General features: G+C 42.6%; 1 protein-coding gene across 1 annotated transcript in view; it reads right to left on the reverse strand.

Annotated features, from left to right (window-relative positions):
* FRMD7 (FERM domain containing 7) overlaps positions 1 to 18,967 on the reverse strand; it is a gene marked incomplete at its 5' end in the record, with an annotated part of 72,443 nt that overhangs the window by 25,732 nt on the left and 27,744 nt on the right. The window contains 2 exons of the mRNA XM_031944613.1: positions 157 to 199; positions 1,297 to 1,401. Coding sequence (XP_031800473.1) covers positions 157 to 199; positions 1,297 to 1,401 — 148 coding nt within the window. The remainder of the gene's footprint in view (positions 1 to 156; positions 200 to 1,296; positions 1,402 to 18,967) is intronic.

Raw genomic sequence — 18,967 nt, forward strand, 5'->3', positions numbered from 1 at the left:
AAAAGAAAAGTGAGGACCAGAAAGCTCAAACCAACTTGCCCACAGTCACAGAGCAACTACGTAGCAGAATTGGGATGCAAACCCAGTTCTTCTGTTGTTGCCGTTTTCCCCCATGTCCCACCTGCAAAGTAGTTGGTCTAATGTTATGGCACTTACTTTTAATTTGTTTCGTTATAGGCTTTAGAAGTTCCAACCAAACCTGTAAGGGCAGGAATTAAAAAGGTGGCTAAAGCATAGTTCAGGTACATCACACACACACACACACACACACACACACACACACTAATTAGCCTATCATTAGCTTGGCACTTTGGATTTAAAAGGAAATTTGAGATTGGTCAGTGTCCAGAAGGTGACACAAAGTTCCCAACCTTGCCTGCCTCTTTTGTCCTCTCCCTGATGATAAACATTGTAAGAAAAGCCTCCTGATTATAGGTACGAGCTCTCAGAATTACTCCCTTGCCTCCATATCGATTACAAAGAGGTGGCAGAGACTCATTTCCTGAGTTGCCACAGATGAATAATGAAAGCAATTTGGTTTCCAATTAAAACCTATGACCTATAAATGGCAGCATTTAATGAATGAACATAAGCCTCCAGGGTAAAGTGACCAGATGGCAAAGGTGCCCATCAGTGACCCCAACTGGGAAAACTTGGCAAAGAGTCAAGCCTGGGGCTGGGGGTATGAAGGAAGACTATCTCCTCTTTCCCTTAGGATTCACCAGGAAGGGTTCAGACCGGGAAGGGAAATGGGGATTGTGAGGGCTTAGCTATGGGTCAAAGCTTAGCTTACCAGGGAGACTTGGCAAATTCCCTCTCTCCCACAGACAGAAAAGAAGTAGGTTTTAGCACATAAATAATACTGTCTCTGAGCAAGAGGAAAGAAGAAAGGAATCCCACTAATAGCTACCTTTTGTTGTTGTCGTTGTTGTTGTTTTTGGTGAGACAATTGGGGTTAAGTGCCTCACCCAGGGTTACACAGCTAGGAAGTGTTATTTAAGTATCTGAGACTAGATTTGAACTTAGGTTCTCTTAGATTCTCTCCAGGGGCGGTGCTCTATCCACTACAGCACCATCTATCTGCCGCTCACAAATTAATGGCTACCTATGGACTGGACCTGAATCCAATTTCTATCTGCTGAGGGTAGAAACAGTTTCAGGGACAGCAAGGAATAGAAATCAACATCCCATGTTGGTGTGACCACTTCTCCCCATTGTTACTGGGCCTTAGCCGACTCGCATCTCAAGCCCAGACTGGGCTTTGCCCCCAGGAACATTGGCACCAAACCCACTTACATTGTTTCCTGACTGACTCCGGAATTCCAATCCAAAATATTCTTTCTCCGCCAAGTTAAGGTGACAGCAGCTCAGGTTGAACAATGCTTTCCCAGAGGACTTTTGCTAAAGCAGGACAAAGAGATGGAACAACAGTTATAGTCTCCTGAGGGTTTGGCACAGCTCAATTTGGCCATGGCCACACAGAATAAACAAGAAATACGAAGACCCATTCGTGGGGTTGCTGTTGAGGGATTTTTCAAGAGATGAACATGCTCCGTGTCATCTAATAATTATCAGCTTTGTATTCCTGAACAAAACATTAAACTTTACTGAATCTCAGATTCCTTACCTGTCAAATTAGGCTACTAAGAACACTGACCTTTCAAGAGTGTTGGAAAACTCAAAAGATCTAATGCACATAAATGCTTCCCAAACTTTGAAGCGCTTTCTTCCAGTTATTCCAGGCAGCTCCCAAAAGTGAAAATTCCATGAAGACCAGAACTGTTTGTGTATCCTCTGTACCTAGCATGGGGCTTTGCATACAATAGGTGCTTAATGAATATCTGCCAGAGTTATTTTAATTGTATACAGCAGTCACCATAATAAAAGCCAAGGTCACCCATTTTTCCAGCAAAGCCCTTGCCAGACCCAAGTCCAAACCGACAGGGAACTTTGAGGCTATATTCTTCCAGCTGAGTTTGGCTAAGCCTGAGGCTTGGCAGCAAACGTTGCTAAAGTCCAGGGGAGATTGGTGAGGAGCATGATGGGACAATTGGCCGCATGTCGATAGGCTGAAAGCCTCTAGTTAAGGCAGAGGCTCAGGGTTGTGGCCCTGGAAACTTGTGATGCTTAAGGGTTGCTTTCATACCATAAATAACACAGAGCTTGTCAGGGATGCAGTTGGAATCATGATGGCGGCTTCCATTTCTCTAGAGCTATAATTAGAGTTCAAAACAACCCTGAAAAGGAGAAAGCCCAGGCAAGAGTCTTATCCTACAGGGAAAGCAGAGGCTTGGAGAGTTTCAATGGGTTGTCCAAGGTCAAAGCCGGGTCACCTGCCTCTCCCATACAAGATTTTTGTCATTGCTCCAAATTGATGCCGAAGAGAACTCCTAAATGCTCTCCCCCCTCCCCAGTTTTTCTTCTTGCCTCTTATTTTCATTTCTCATATGGATTTTTGTTGAAGTAAGGGAACAGAGTTCCAGAGTGGAGATACCAGGAACTACATCCCCCAGAAGGCTGTGCTTCCCCTTAGAAAGCCAGTAGTTTTCAGTGGGCTCCATGTAAAAGGAAAAAGGGAAACCAATCTCTCTCTCTCTCTCCCCTGACTGAGATTGGCTGCAGCAGTGGAAGTTGGAGATACAAGAAGGAAAGTTGATAGTATAAGAGTTTCTGGCAGAGCAAAAAGAACAGCTGGTGGAGTGATGGGGGAAGGGGAAGAAGACAGAAACAGTCAAAAACAAGGCGATCTCTGGGAAAGAGAATCAATTTGACGTAGTAAATTTCAACATTCAAGGGGACAATGTCTACTAGTCATTGCTCCACGAATGAGAGAAGTTCTCCAATAGTATCTTCAAGATACTACCTAATGCTGAGTTTACATCAACTCTGTCCATCTTCCAAGGGACTGGAAAGTATGGGGATTGTTTGTGAATATTAGAACTCATAATTTGCTTTGGGAGGTGGCAGCTTTTTTTAGACACCTACCAATATATAGACCAAAAAAAAAAAAAAATCCTAAAATAAACCCCCAAAATCCTTTTAGTGGTTCCCTTCACTGCTAGAAAAGTTAGCCTTAGCTTGACCTAATACTCCAAAATAGTCTTATACAAATTCCTAAGTTATCCTTGATAAGTCTGCCAGAACCTAGGGGAAACCCCACCTCACCTCCCACCTTAGCGCTACTTCTTTGGTTCAGAATGCTTCTAGGGTAATCAATCAATCTGATCTACAGCTCAAGAGCCCCCATCTAATGTCACACTGCTGCTACTCATATTCCAAGCATATAAACAAAACAAAAAATACATTTACTAGGGATAAATGATAGTTTGCGTGTATGGTATCCATATCCATGAGGCTGCTGAGATAATTTGCCGCTACAAATGAACTACAGTCCCATTTAATCCCTTTGCCTTCCCTTCAGCACCAGACCACCCAGAAGGGTGTAGGGAAAACCAGGTGGTGGAAGAGCACCATTTTGCTTTTTCCTCCTTGTCCCATCCTTGGGCTGCCCAGACCTCATTTTATAGGCTGCTTGATTTGCCCATGCCATTTGGGTAATTTGCAAGTGCCAAACTCTGTTCCTTCCAGGGAGATAGAGAACTTTGTTTAATGACCTACCCTACCTCTGCATTTGAAGGTCCCTTCAACTTTCACCACTTGTCCTGCTTCTAGGCTTCCAGACCTCAGTGTTGTCATCTGCCATGTGTTCCAACCCCAACCCCCCATGGCCCTTGATATCTGCCGAGCGACTACTCCTTGAAGACTTCAGGAACTTTCCATCTACTCTACAGCTCACCTTTGTTCCGTCTCATCTTCCTGGATTAAAGTGTGAGCTCCTTGAGAGCAAGGACTATCTCACTTTTTCTACTTGTATCCCTACTATTTAGCATACAGTAAGCACTGATCCATTTTCCTTCATTCATTCATTTATCCCAACTACAGTAAGAGCATTTGCCAAACTGGATAACAGCAGTAGCAGCACAAATAAGTAAACTCAGTATCTGTACAATCCTCTCACAAAGCACTTTTGATCTGTAGTCAATCACATCAATCAAAAATCATTTATTAATTACCTGCTAAAAGGATACAGTACAGTAGAAAGAACTCAAGACCTATGCTCAGAAGTTGTTTCCATAAGAGCCAAGTTCAAAACCTGGCTCTGTCATTTACTATCTGTATGTCCTTGGGCAAGGCATATAACATCTGGATGCCCCCTTTCCTCATCTGTTAAGTGAAGGAGTAAGATTACATGATTTCCATGTCCCTTCTAGCTCTAGATCTACGATCTTAAAAGTCAGGTCCTGGGGAAGGGGCTGGGAAGACACAGGCAAAAATAAATAGTCCCTGCTCTCAAGGTTTATATTTTATGAGGGGAAAGACACGTACATACATACACACACACACACACAAAAATCCATACAAAGTAAATACCCAAATAGATCCAGGAGGCTAAATGGAGAGGTCCCATGACAGTAACATACCAAGGGAGCTGGGAACTCTAAGAAGTAGAGTTGAAGGAGAGCATTCTGGGCATGAGGGTCACTGTATTCCGTCCCCACCTCCCAACTGTCCATTTGTGTTGAAGATACCAAGCTCCCAGTTTTACAGCCTGGCATCCTCGATTCCTTCTTACCCATCTTCAATCAGTTCTAACAAGCTGTCGTTGTTTTGTCCACAGCATTGCCACCTTCCTATTCTCTTCACTCCGAGGCCATTCCTTCCTACTTGTTCTCAATGACTATAGCCTCTTTCGTCTCCAATCCATTCTCTATGCAGGTGCTGTCATAATCTTCCTAAAAGCACAAGCTAGGCCACATCTTTCTACCTTTAGGACAAGCTCCTTGGCCAGCCACGATCCAGCTCCAGCCTACTTAATCCCATTTGACTTTGCATTATTCCCTTGCATAGTTCTAGAATTCAGACAATTAGTGAAAACTTTCTTTTCCCCCACATAATTATAACTTTTTTACTGACAGAACCCATGCCTGGGTAATTTTTTTTACATTATCCCTTGCACTCACTTCTGTTCTGACTTTTCCCTTCCCTCCCCTCCACCCCCTCCCCCAGATGGCAAGCAGTCCTATACGTGTTAAATATGTCACAGTATATCCTAGATACAATATCTGTGTGCAGAACCGAACAGTTTTCTTGTTGCACAGGAAGAATTGGATTCAGAAGGTAAAAATAACCCGGGAAGATAAACAAAAATGCAAAATTGACACTCATTTCCCAATGTTCTTTCTTTGGGTTGTAGCTGCTTCTGTCCTTCATTGATCAACCGGAAGTCAGTTAGTTCTTCTCTTTGTCGAAGAAATCCACTTCCATCAGAATACATCCTCACACAGTATTGTTGTTGAAGTGTATAATGATCTCCTGGTTCTGCTCATTTCACTCAGCATCAGTTCGTGTCAGTCTCTCCAAGCCTCTCTGTATTCATCCTGCTGGTCATTTCTTACGGAACAATGATATTCCATCACATTTATATGCCACAATTTATTCAGCCATTCTCCAACTGATGGGCATCCACTCAGTTTCCAGTTTCTGGCCACTACAAACAGGGCTGCCACAAACATTTTGGCACATACAGGTCCCTTTCCCTTCTTTAAGATCTCTTTGGGATATAAACCCAGTAGTAACACTGCAGGATCAAAGGGTATACACAGTTTGATAGCTTTCTGAGCATAGTTCCAAATTGCTCTCCAGAATGGCTGGATTACAATTCTACCAACAGTGTATTAGTGTCCGTTTTCAGTGGGAAACTCTTAAATGTCATTATCTTAAATATGTAAATGTCTTAAAAATCATTGCTCATCTCCATGCATTTCTTGCTGTAGTTTATTTGTTTGTTTTTTGGTTTGGGTTTTTTTTTTTTTTTTTTGGCAAGGCAATTGGGGTTAAATCTTGACTCCAAATCTAAAACTCCTTCTATATAATTTTCCAAAGAAGAAATGTTGCCTTCTCAGGTGTGGAAACATAATAGCTGTTACTTCTCAGGCTAGGCAAGCTTTTAACTTACTTTCCCCATGCTGCTGGCCCACTAAGGCTTCCCAGGAAGGCCCAGGTCTCACTAAATCTCAGACTCCTGCCTAGGGGAGCCGCGTGGATATTGTATAAAACTGGGAAGAACCCAGACTTATTTTTTTTTTTTTTTGGGGGGGGGGGAGGAATGCAATTACCATGCCTGTATCCTAAAGACCTGAAAAGTGACAGTGTAATAATAGCTTTCTCAAGACAGTGCTCCCAAGTCTTCTGGAAATTGCTAGCTACTTGGGGTAATTAAAACAATTAGAATTGTTTGTTTCTATGAATGCTCTAGCACCAAAACCATGTGAGCTTGATGTGCAGCCACAGCCTGCAACTGGGAGCTAGAATTCTTCTCTGAAGAAGCAAAACATATTTGCATCAATGCATGAATATAAAGGCATCCAGCCATTCTCTTCCATGATATGGAAAACCAGAGCAGAAAATAGCCAGCCTCCTTCACTTTGCAGGGAGGAAAAAGTCTCGACCACCATACTGAAAGTATGAAACAGTACACTTTTTGTTATCCCAAGATAACTGAAACAAAGGGATAATATTGGGACGGGGAGAGAGCCAGAGAAAAGAAATGCTTCCCAAGTTCCTTCTTTGGAATTGCCCTATTTTCTTTACATTCTTCCCCATATCTTCTAACTTTATAATTTGTGGATAGTTAAATGGCTGGCTGGCTGGCTCTTTTCCTTAAATCTGGACTCTTGTTGCCCAGCTTCTCCACCTCAGCTCCGATCGTTTATTTCCCAAATCTAATAGGTGGATAAATGACAGCTAGATATATGATCGATAGACAGATGATCAATGTAGCATCTATTAAGTGCTTACTGTGTTCCAAAGCAATATAAAAACACAAGTAGGCAAGCCAGTCCCTGCATTTTCAGCAGTTGTATTCTATCCATTTATCTCCCATTGCTTATCCCAGTAGTTTGGCTGTTCCTTCTCCCCTCCTCCTCCTGTACCCTTCCCTCCTTCCACTACCCTCCTTGCCAGGAATGTGAACAGCTGGTCATCCCCAGCCGGCCTCACAAGGCAGTGAAATGTCAGCAGCCAGAAGCTGCTCAAGTCTGAGGGGCTGCTGAAAACTCTCAAAGGGAATCATCAAGATATAACACTTCTGAAAAGTTCAGCCGCACGGGGAACCAAGAGGGCAAATCTATTAAGGTTAGCATAGAAAATTTGTACTGAATGAACAGAAAACCCATTTTTAAAGAAATCCTTAGGAACGTATAACAAACTATAATGGGATTGGGGCAGAAGAGAGAAGGCCCTTTGGAATCACGTGTATTTTAGGATCTAAGTATAGGATTAAATGAACCACAGCACGCCATACTCCTTGGGAAAGAAGAGGTCACATGACGAATCATCAATGCCATTCTAGCCGGCAGTAACCACAGTCTCTCTCCCCACCCCCATTTGGAAAGTAGTGCGGGCCTTGGGCAGGAATTATTTTCAAAGTCCCTGTTGTGCAAAGCCTTTGGCTCGGTATCAAGCTTCATTTTGGTTGCCTGTTTTTCAGGAGTCCTCTCCTCCATCCTGGTGTCTCTCGTGGCCCAGCTCTTCCACTTGGGCCTCTTATCCTTGATTTGCCAGTGCCTTCACTAATTCCTACCTGACTTCCTGGCTGGTACCCCATCTTTTAAATTCTTTGTTCCTCTTTGAAATTGAGTATCTGGCTATTATTTTAGCTCCTGGTCCCATTCCCCTTTTCCCTTGGATCTCAATTCACATTACAGTGGAAGGCCTGCCACAAACCTGGGGACAGGACTCCTTAATACCTCATCTGTTTTCCGGGCATTGGCACTGCACAACAACAGATATCAGAGGCCAGTAGATAATCCGACTTAGACTCATAATATACTAAACTTAGGAGGCTTTTAGAGGCTCGCCTAGTCCAACTCCATTTAACAAACAAGGAAACTAAGAGCCAGGGAGATTAAGTGACTTGCTCTAGATCACATATATAGTAAGTAGGAGGATTTCAATCAAGACCTCCAAACTCTAAACCTTGCGTTCTTTCCATTTCACTGACTGCATCTTCAGTTCAGAGAAACCAAATATTCATGTGGCTAATCCCCCGACTAGACCAGAATTTCCATCTCAACTTTGTATCTTTCCCAGTACTTAGCACAGGGCTCTGCATATAAAAGGGGCTTAAAGGTTTGTCAACTGAATGAGCAAAACAGTGCATGTCTGAAATGGAAAGGACTCCTGAGGTCAACTCATCCCTGAGGCCTTATACTTCAGCAACTACTTTAGAGAGACAAACTTCAAAAACACCCCCATTGGGTCCAGCACAGTATCCAAATACCCAATCCTCCCTAATCTTCTTTTGGGAATCATTTGAAGTCTGCCATTCAGAAATTTCCTTAAGCCTTTCTTGAACCTGTTTATATTTTCAACATATGCTCGGGACTGAAGATAATGATTCCAGGTGTTTATTATACAGTATAATGGGGAAATACAGGAAGTTCTCCTAATTGCCTGAGACCATGCCCTTTTGGGAGTGAATTGGATAAGTCTTCCAGGATTTGGAAAATAAATCTTCATTATTTCCCTTTCATCTCAAAACCCTTTGGCCGATTCCTCCCAGTCTCTCCCATCCTCCTGGAATCTGCCAAAGAGGCAATGGTCCACCGTCTCCATGTAGACAGTGGATCCATCCCCAGCTGTCTTCTCTAGCAGACTGCATCATCCTCACTCATCCTCCTTTTCACTACCTACTGGTTCTCTCCCTACTGCCTTCAGTAGCCATGTGGATATTGTATAAAACTCCAGTTGATCTTCATATCCTTGGGAGGAAAAAAAAAAAAAAAAAAAAAATCAACTTCACTAGCTTCTACCTTCCTCTCACCAAATCACAAATGACCTTTTAATTAGCTCTTGCCAGTTCTTATCCTTTTCAACATGGCTGCTCCATTTGGCAATGGTGACGCCCTTCTCTTCCTGGCTCCTCTCTGGGTCTTTATGAGACTAATCTCTCCTGGTTCTGTTCCTTATCTGCCTGACTCCTCTCTTTCCATCTCTTTTGCTGCCTCATCATCCATGTCATGCCATGCAACTCTGTTCCTCAAAGTTCTTTCCTGGTTCCACTTACTTCTCCACCCCCCCCCAACAATAAGTTCTCATTGGGCTCATCAGATCATCTCCATGAAAACAACATCAGTCTCTCTCCTGAGCTGTGGTTTCCCACTACCAATTACTTATTAGGTATTTTTAAATTGGATGCTCCAGAGACATCTTAGACTCAACATGTCTAAAATTGGACTATCTTCCCCCCCCCAAGCCCTTCCTTCTTCCCAACTTTCCCAGTTCTGTCAAAAACACCACCATCCATCTCAGGTTGATGATCTCATCATTATTCTTTATTCCTCACTCCTTTTTGCCCCACATACCCAATCAGTTGCCTAATCTTGTTCTCCTTTCTCACTATCTTTGGCATCCACTTTGGTCTACTCACACAGCTTAGCCCCCCCTTAGTTCAGATCCTCATCACTTCTCACATGCAATAATGTCCACTAGTCTTCCTGCCTCAAGTCACTCATCAGTGACTAGCTAGCTAGTCCATCCTATACATTGCTGCCAGTGATTTTCCTCATGTGATGTCATTCCCTACTCAAACTTCAATGACTCCCTATTATCCCCAAAATAAAATATCAACTCTGATTTAGTTTTTGTAAGTTCTTTACAACTTGACTCCAACCTATATTTCCTACCTCAGGAAACCCTTTCCAACCCTTACTCTGAAAGCTTGTAAAACTGGCCTCTTGTTATATACGCATGCCTGTGTTTGCGAAACACACACTCTCTATACTCCATCTCTCACAGACCATTCTCCTTATCTGTAATATTTTCCCTTCCTCACCTCTGCCTCCTAAGACTGATTTTTTCTTTCAAGAAGTAGCTCAATCACCACTTTCTTGAGGATCTTTCTCCTCTTTCAATTGCCAATGTTCTCTGTCCCAAACTACTAAGTATTCAATGACATAGAGCTTGTCACTTTATTTGTATCTATTCTGTCTCTGCTCAGATATGGATTTGTCTTCTCCATTAGAATATAAAAACTCCATACAAGTTTTTTTGTTTGTTTGTTTTATTTGTACCCTAATGGCTGGCATAGGAGGTGCTTAATAAATGCTTGTTACTTAATAGTTTCATCTACATAAGAGCTAATATATATGTAGCACTTCAAGGCTTACAAGGCATTTCTCATGTATTATCTTACTACATTACAGATTAAGAAACTGAGGCAAGCAAATATTCAGTGATTTGACCAGGATAAAACAGCTAACAATTCTCTGAGGCGAGATTTTAACTCAGTTCTTTCTGACTCCTGTATCCCGAGGTAGCCTGTGCTATCCAACCACATCTTTCACATAGGACTGTCATCAATTCACAGGGTAATCTTGGTCATCTCGATACCAGGTCCCTTAATTATCAAGTTGAAGAAGAAATATGGGTAGATTACGAGTCAGAAATCAGTTACTGTGTGACTTTGGAAATGCCCTTTTCCCTCTCTGGACCTACTTGAGTTTCCTCATCTGTAAAGATCAGTGTCTTTATGACCTCAGCTCTAGCATTTTAGAATTCCCATCACTTCATTTTATAGACGACTCCAAGAAGGGAAGGGATCTGTAGGAGACCACAAAATTACTAGGTAGCAGAGTGGGCTCTAGACCTCAAGTTTCCCAATTGCCAGGCCTGGGCAACTGTCCCCTCTCTACCCAAGCTGTTACCAGAGTCAAGTGAACAGAGTCTTATGGCCATCCTCTTGCACTTGGCTTCAGCTGGCCTCATCCTGATGCATGGTAAAACTCTTCCAAGGTCCCTCTTCTCCTCAAGCACTCAGGGTAGGCAGGGGTTGGGGCCTGAGGAACCTAGGGGCATCCTCCACCAAACAAATTTATTACCCTCCCCCCTTCTTATTTAGGGCTCTGATTATACCACACTGTCCGCCTCTTTTAAAAACATTTCAATATACATGGACTAGGAGGGAAGGAGAGGCACATTTTAATCTGCAAAATCAGGGAAATTTATGGGGAAAAGGGGAGAAGGATGCACAAATCATTAGCAATTTGTACTAAAAAGCTGGCCCCTTAGGGCCCCTGACCTATCTTCTAGCTATTTACACCCTTCCAGTGCCAGTTTTGCCAATACCTTTCTCCTTAAAGTGGTGAGGTTTAATTATTTGTGGGGGCTTGCATTAGCTGACTCCCTGCTATTTATGCAAAGAATAAAGTTTGCTCTTCCCTCAATGCTCAGCTGGGTACTTGCTGGTACCGAGCACCCACATTGTGATTACTGCTTTGAGCCCACAGCCTGACTGGTGCATCTTAGTCAGGAGAGGGGCTGATAGAGATATTTCTATCTTTGTCACTCCCCTACTCAATCAACTCCAGGGGCTTCCTGGTGTTTGCAAGATAAAAGATCAACTCTTCTGTAGAGCTTTTAAAGCCCTCTATAATCTGTCCCAACCTACCTTTCCAGGCTCATTAGACACTGTTCCTCCTCCCACACACTAATTCCCCCAAACAGGCCTTCTCTCTGTTCCTCACTCATGCCACTCCATCTCCCATCCCTGTACCTTTGCCTGCCATGGACCCCTGCCTCATCCAATCCCCTTCAAGATGCAGCTGGGGTATCATTGTATATAGTTGTATATAGGAGCTGCTAGGAGCCCTGCCTCTCAAACAACCTTGTATTTAACTACTTTGTAATTCTCTCTGTATGTTCATTTTGTATTTTGCTGCATGTATTTATCTTCCCTGTTAGAATCCAAGCTCATTTTTAACTTTTATCCTCAGCTTTTAGCACAGTGCCTGGCACACAATAAGTGCTTAATAAATGCGTGTTGGCTGTTCCCACTATAGAAGGGTTCTGTACAATTTAGGAGACCTAGACATGAGGAAGAAAAAAAAATTACAAACACATTAAGAGATCTGGACATGAGGAGGAAAAAACACACATACACACACACACACACACACACAATAATTTTGCAAGGCTAGACACTGACATCCTCCCAGGCCACTGAGACCACCAAGTTTATCTTCAATACCTCAAAGACCCAGGACTTCCTCCCCGGAGTCCATCCCTCTGTTCACACAGATCACCACACATCTTCACCTCTGCAGCCAGCTTTGGCAGCTGCTGCAGTCCATGCTGAACACTCCATCCCAAAGGAGATAACGCATAGGAAGAGCATCACAAACCTCAAACCACAACTGAGACGTCAATTCTGATTACTACAGTGATTGGTTTATAAAGCACTTTCCTCATAGGTACCCAAGAAAAGTACGGAGGGAAAAGTATCCCCAGTTCTATACACAAGGAAATTCAAGCTCTAGGAGAGAAAGGGACTTTTTCAGGGGCCTAATGGGCATTAAAGCCCAGATCTCTTGCTTCCCAAGACCAGTGTCTTTTTCATTCAACTATATTGCCTTTCCAAGAACCCCAGTGTGGCCGGCCTTCAGCATGCCCCTTAGAGCACCCTGATAAGGTGTGTGTGTGGAAAAGTCTTTGCTTAAATGCTTCTAGTCCTAAGGGAGTCCACTAGCCAAGCCCATAAAGGCAAGGAGAACTAACAGGGAGAACTTGAATCCCACTGCAAATACTACTATAGCTGTACAAGTCTGGGTAAGTCACTCAACTTTTCTGAACCTCTTTCCCCCATCTATAAAATGGGCTGTCATAGGGAGCCATTAATGAGCAACTTGTAAGAACTTTTCAAACCTCTGAGTGCTATAAAAATATACTTTCATCATTTCTTCATTAGAGGGTTCTTCTTTCCATGGCTGGGCAGTTAAAAAGATGCTTCCTTTTCATGTTCCCTCTCCTGACTTCTCCCCCTTCCCCCCCCCCACCCCCAAACTAGGGCTATACCCAGCCCTGCAATGAGAATCCTGCTACGATTACTACTTACAGTCTGACTTCCCACAATGCCAGCAAGCTCAGCTGTGCTGACACCCCAATTGCTGGGTATCAAGCCTCTCCCATTATACCCCAAAATAACAGCAGGCCTCACCATTTGCAAGAAGATAGCTGACTTGAAGCCAAGAGCTGGAGCAAATCAAAAGCAACAGAAACGGATGACTTTTCCCACAAGTTTCCATACTAGGTGCTTCCCCATTAACCACCTTCTAATGTCTTCTGTACAACAGGCTTTCTTGTCACTTCATGTCAAAAGACTGGCTTTGAGCTGTCTGAAATGTCTATTCAAAACTTAGCCTAGAGCAGGTCTTTCTGAAAGTGGAGGTCGCCGATTCAGGGCCTGAAAGGCGAGACCATGTCATGGCCAGTAAATGGATAAAATACTTAAAAAGCTGTTCTCCCTTCTCAGGCCCCCCCCCCCCCTACTTTATACTTAAAAGGTTACTCCCCCTCCCACACCTTTCCATACTTAAAAGGCTGCTCCCCTCTCAGCCTCCCCCCCCACCCAAAAGTTCCATTTCTTTTTAATGTCGTTCCCAGAAAGAATAGGAAATGCCTAGGCCCTATGATGGGAGTCATTTGCTGTGAAAATGTTCAGGTCTGTGGCTTTCCAGACGTCTTTCCACATAAAAACGATGAAGAGAGGGAGAAATGGCAGGCCTGGAACTGCAGACATCATACCGAAAACACATGATGCACATAAAAAGAAAAACCCATTTTAAAAGGGGGTCACCCACATAGCTGACCTGCAAGATGGGCCTCTATTATTTGTGAGTTAATGTTTTCAAAATGAAATATACCTTTTGTATGATGTTAAGAAATCTCTGATTTTTTAAAAATTATCTTTTTGATAATTATTATTTCAATTAGGAAGCATCAACTTCCAAGAATTACAAGCCAGGTTACTATAAAAAAATAAATCCCACTTTAACATAACGTTCCCTTCCTGATGATATTGGGGAACGACACCTAAAAAGATACAAATTGTCTCAAAGGACTGATTGTCTCCAATTGTCCAAAATTGCATCAATAAATAAAGCTTGGTTCAAAACTTGAACCTTCTTCCTTGTTTTTTTCCTCTTTCCTAAAGCTCCCTGTATTTATTCTATTTATTCCAATCTTTCCTCTTTTGATTACCTCTCCTCAGGGAGAGGGGAATAGATTCAACCTCTCCTTTTTCATGACCAGCGTCATGCTCTCTCCAGTGCTTAGACAAAGGACACAGAATGATATCAATGAGAATAATTCCATCACTTACCCCTTGGATGCCCAGTCCAAACAGGTAACTCTGTGAAAGCACAGATTCCTCAAGCTCAAAGGGATCTCGGAGGCCAGCTTAGCCCAATCTATGCCAGAACAAGACTCCCCTCTAGGGCAGCCCCATCCAAGTGATCATCCAGCCTTTGCTTAGAGATTTCTTTTCAATGATGGCCAACTCACTACCTCACCACAGCAGGCTCTCCATTCCATCATGGAACAGCTCCTACTCACAAATGTTAAGCATGCCTCAAAAACTATTCTTTGTTCAAGGAAACAAAGTACTCGCTCTGAGGAGTTTCATGGAAAAATGCCCCAAACCCAATTTTAAATTAAATAAAACCTCCCTTTTCCCCAAAAGTACCATCTTTGAATGGTTTTCCTGGGGACAACAATCACCTCTTAGGTTGGCTAATGAAGGTAAAGTGGTCAAATGGCCATTAGGTCACGCCTGAAACAAGGAGGACAATAAGGGGACTGCCACTTACATCTACCATGAAAATCTTCTGGGAATCATCCAGGAACTGGACTCGCAAGTGCAGCATTCTCGCAGAGGCAGGGGACTGCCAGCAGCCTTGGTGCTGTAGGTACCAAGTGAAAGGGGCTTCTCACTATGCAGCCTGTCTCCACTTAGGCTTCCCCCTTGCAGCTGGATGGAGCTTGATAAAGAAACCGCCCCTGGCACAGGGCACAATCCAGTTGGGCTGAAGTGATGTATGCCAAAGGAGGCCGTGCCAGAAATAACCCCGCTCACTGGAGCAGCCCCCTAGACTTAGATGGCAGACAAAGAGGAAGCATTTCTTGCTGGGATGCTGAGTGCATCCTTAAAGCAATCTCAGCGTGAGAAAGAGCTTTTTAAAAGAATTTTTAAGCCACAGGGCATCTCCTTGATTTCAGAATTCTACACTGGAAGACGTCCCAATAAAACTGGGCAGATAGGCTTTTCTTCTTTATAGCGTGTTGGATGGGGAAGCACAATAGTAGTGGCTAAAACTGTTGGCTGACTTTGGGCAAGTCCCCTTCTTGCTTGGGGCCTCAGTTTCCCCATCTAAAAAAATAAGGTAGTTGGTCCTTGACTCAAATACTGCTGCTGGGCATACGTGCCTAAAATAGTGCTAATGCTTAATGATTTCTCATTCATTAATACATCCCCAAACAACAGAAAGGCTCCACAAATACACACATTCACATACCTACATTAAGATATGTACACACACTAGGGCAGCTAGGTGGCACAGTGGATAGAGCACCAGCCCTGAAGTCAGGAGGACCCGAGTTCAAATCTGGTCTCAGACACTTAAACACTTCCTAGCTGAGTGACCCAGGGCAAGTCACTTAACCCCAATTGCCTCAGCCAAAAAAAAAAAAAAAAGGATATGTGTATGTGTGTGCGTGTGTGTGTGTATATATATATACACACACACACACACATACACAGACACACACACACACACACATATATATAAAAGCATACATACAAGTATTCATAGGAGTGCTTTTTGCAAAACATAAACAACAACTACAAAAACCCTAGGTTACCATCAACTGGAGACTGGCTGAACCAATACTGGTATATGAATGCAAGAGAATATTGTGTCACAAGAACCGTGAAAGATAGAAAGATTATAATATATAAAATGTATATAATTACAATGATGTAACCAAAAATACTAGAATCAAGCCTGATACTGTATCGTGCACATTGTATCATTCTATATGTGAGCCTGATACTGTATCATTCTCTATTTGCACACTGTATCATTCTATACATATATATGAGGAAATGTCTACCTTCCCTTAACTGCAGAGGTAAGGTGCCATGACTGAAGTGTGACGTGTTCAGTAAGATGCAGCTGCTAAGTCCTTTGGTTGTGCTTAATTCTTCTTTGTTATGAAGGAAGGTTGGGGTAGATCAAGAAATGACTGATATAAAAATAAAAGAATCACAGCAAGTGGTCTCCGAGGTTCCTCTTAGCTTGTATGGCTGAAAATTATATAACCCCTATTAAAAAGGACAACATCATGTCACATGACATGGCAGAATGTCAGCGTGAGTGATAAAAGAGCACCAAACTTGGCCAGCAAAACCTGGGTTCAAATTCCACCTTTGACACTTACTTTGGATTAAAGGCTGAAAAAACCATGGTATAGAAATATGTGATTGAAGAGAAAGATGCCAATTATGAGGAATTCAGAGCTATATGGGAAGATTTGGGCCAACTGATATAGGTTGGAATAAGCAGAACAAAGACAGGGACATAATAATGCCTTCACATTTGGCAAAGTGCTTTATAGATGTGACCTGGTACATTCCTGAAATGGACCAATGAGTGCCAAGGAATAAAAGTCTTTGGCCTCTCAGGACACAACAGAATGAAGAGTTGTGCCTTAAAAGTAGTGTCTTGCCAGGAGATCATTATATACTTCAACAACAATACTATATGATGACCAGTTCTGATGGACCAGGCCATCCTCAGCAACGAGATCAACCAAATCATTTCCAATGGAGCAGTAATGAACTGAACCAGCTATGCCCAGAGAAAGAACTCTGGGAGATGACTAAAAAACCATTACATTGAATTCCCAATCCCTATATTTATGCCCACCTGCATTTTTGATTTCCTTCACAAGCTAATTGTACAATAATTCAGAGTCTGATTCTTTTTGTACAGCAAAATAACGTTTTGGTCATGTATACTTATTGTGTATCTAATTTATATTTTAATATATTTAACATCTACTGGTCATCCTGCCATCTGGGGGAGGGGGTGGGGGGGTAAGAGGTGAAAAATTGGAACAAGAGGTTTGGCAATTGTTAATGCTCTAAAGTTACCCATGTATATATCCTGTAAATAAAAGGCTATTAAATAAAAAAAATAAAAAAAAAAAGTAGTGTCTTGGCAACATGACAAATATGCAAATATGTTTAAAAGGACTGCACACATGTTTAACCTATATTGGATTACTTGCTGTCTAAGGGATGGGGGTGGGGAGAATCATGGAACAAAAGTTACTGCAAGGGTGAATGGTGAAAACTATCTTTACGTGTATTTGGAAAAATAAAAATACTATAGAAAAATTTTTAAATAGTCGTCCTGGGGCAGCTAGTTGGCACAGTGGATAGAGTACTAGCCCTGAAGTCAGGAGGACACGAGTTCAAACCTGAACTCGGACACTAAACACTAACTGTGTTTTTCCCTGGGCAAGTCACTTAACACCAACTGTCTCACCAAAAACAGAAAAATTAGTGTATTTTCTTCTAGCTCTGTGAGACACTTTGGGAGATGCATCTTTTTCCCACCCTTCTATCCTGGATTGCTAGTGAGCAACGTAAGCAAGAGGGAGAAACAAGGGGAAGAAGCAAGGGGAGCACTCTTGAAGAAACAAGGGAATGACTGCTAGTTACAATGTGGTAGATCAGGGGTCCTCAAACTTTTTAAATAGGGGGCCAGTTCATTGTCCCTCAGACTGTAGGAGGGCTGGACTATAGTAAAAAACAAAAACTTTGTTTTGTGGGCCTTTAAATGAAGAAACTTCATAGCCCTGGGTGAGGAGGGATAATTGTCCTCAGCTGCTGCATCTGGCCCCGGGCTGCAGTTTGAGGACCCCTGTGGTAGATAGTGTGTGTGGAGAGGAGGGGGGGGAGGGGGTGGGAGAGGAACCTACACAGTGTAGAGAATGTCTGAGGATGAGGCATGATAGGTAATGGGTGTTTGAGCTTGCCAAAGATGATGGATACCTCTCTAACCATGTGTCTCAGCATCTTTCTACTCTTCCCAGGAAGTGACTTCTTATTCTAAAGCCCACCTACAGCTTAGCTCTGGCTCTCTGAAGTTATACCTTTAATTTGTTTAATTTGCTTGAACGTCAATTTGATAAAGGTTCACAGACCATGAGTATTATGTTTGTTCCTGCAAAAAGAGACAAAAGAAAAATATATGCAACTACAATAATATAAACAAAAAACACTAGGCCAAAACTCAATGCTATGTAATTCTAGTGACCAATCTTACTCCTAAAAAATAAGTGAGGAAATGCACTCTATTCATTTTGTGGTAGCAGTAAGGGACTATGGGTGTAAAGTATCACACACTCTGTCGTATGTAATTGCTATGTCCTTGTTTTGCTTTGTTACAAGGGAAAGCAGAGTGGAGTGTGGGCCATGGTATACAGATCAAAGTACAGAAATCAATAGGAGTCCATTTTGAATGGGGGCTTAGGAGCTATAAGAAAGAGAATCTTGATATATCCCATTAACATCTGAAAAGGAGAGAAAGAACAAGGCATATGGATCCAGTCCTTTTAGCCCCCCATACTAAAAAAGTGGTCTTTAAAAATAGCCTCCACACTGTTGCCTTTCCCCTCTGTTCCCTTCTATGCATGGTCATTAAGATTCTCCTGCACAGATAAAGAGAGTAGTCATGACCAATGTGAGGGAGGAAAGAATGACTTGAAAAGTCAACAGTATTCACATTCTATGGGGAGAGTGGGGTGTGTGTGTGGGGGGGGGGGAGCGCAGGGGGGGCGGGTCAGGAGAAGATAAGGTAATACAAACACATAATTCAAGGGCAAGCTCCCAGAAGGGATAGGAGATCAAATGCATAAGAGACTGACTGGCAAAAAGGGTCACCTATTCATCAGAGTCTAGAGAAAAGGAGGAGAGAATTGAGGGGTATTTGAAGGAATCTGAAGTATAAACTTGGGGAGAAGATGAAGCACACAATGGAGGGTTTCCATTTTTTTCCAGTAG

This window comes from Sarcophilus harrisii, chromosome X, assembly GCF_902635505.1.
Source record: "Sarcophilus harrisii chromosome X, mSarHar1.11, whole genome shotgun sequence".
Classification (NCBI taxonomy): domain Eukaryota; kingdom Metazoa; phylum Chordata; class Mammalia; order Dasyuromorphia; family Dasyuridae; genus Sarcophilus; species Sarcophilus harrisii.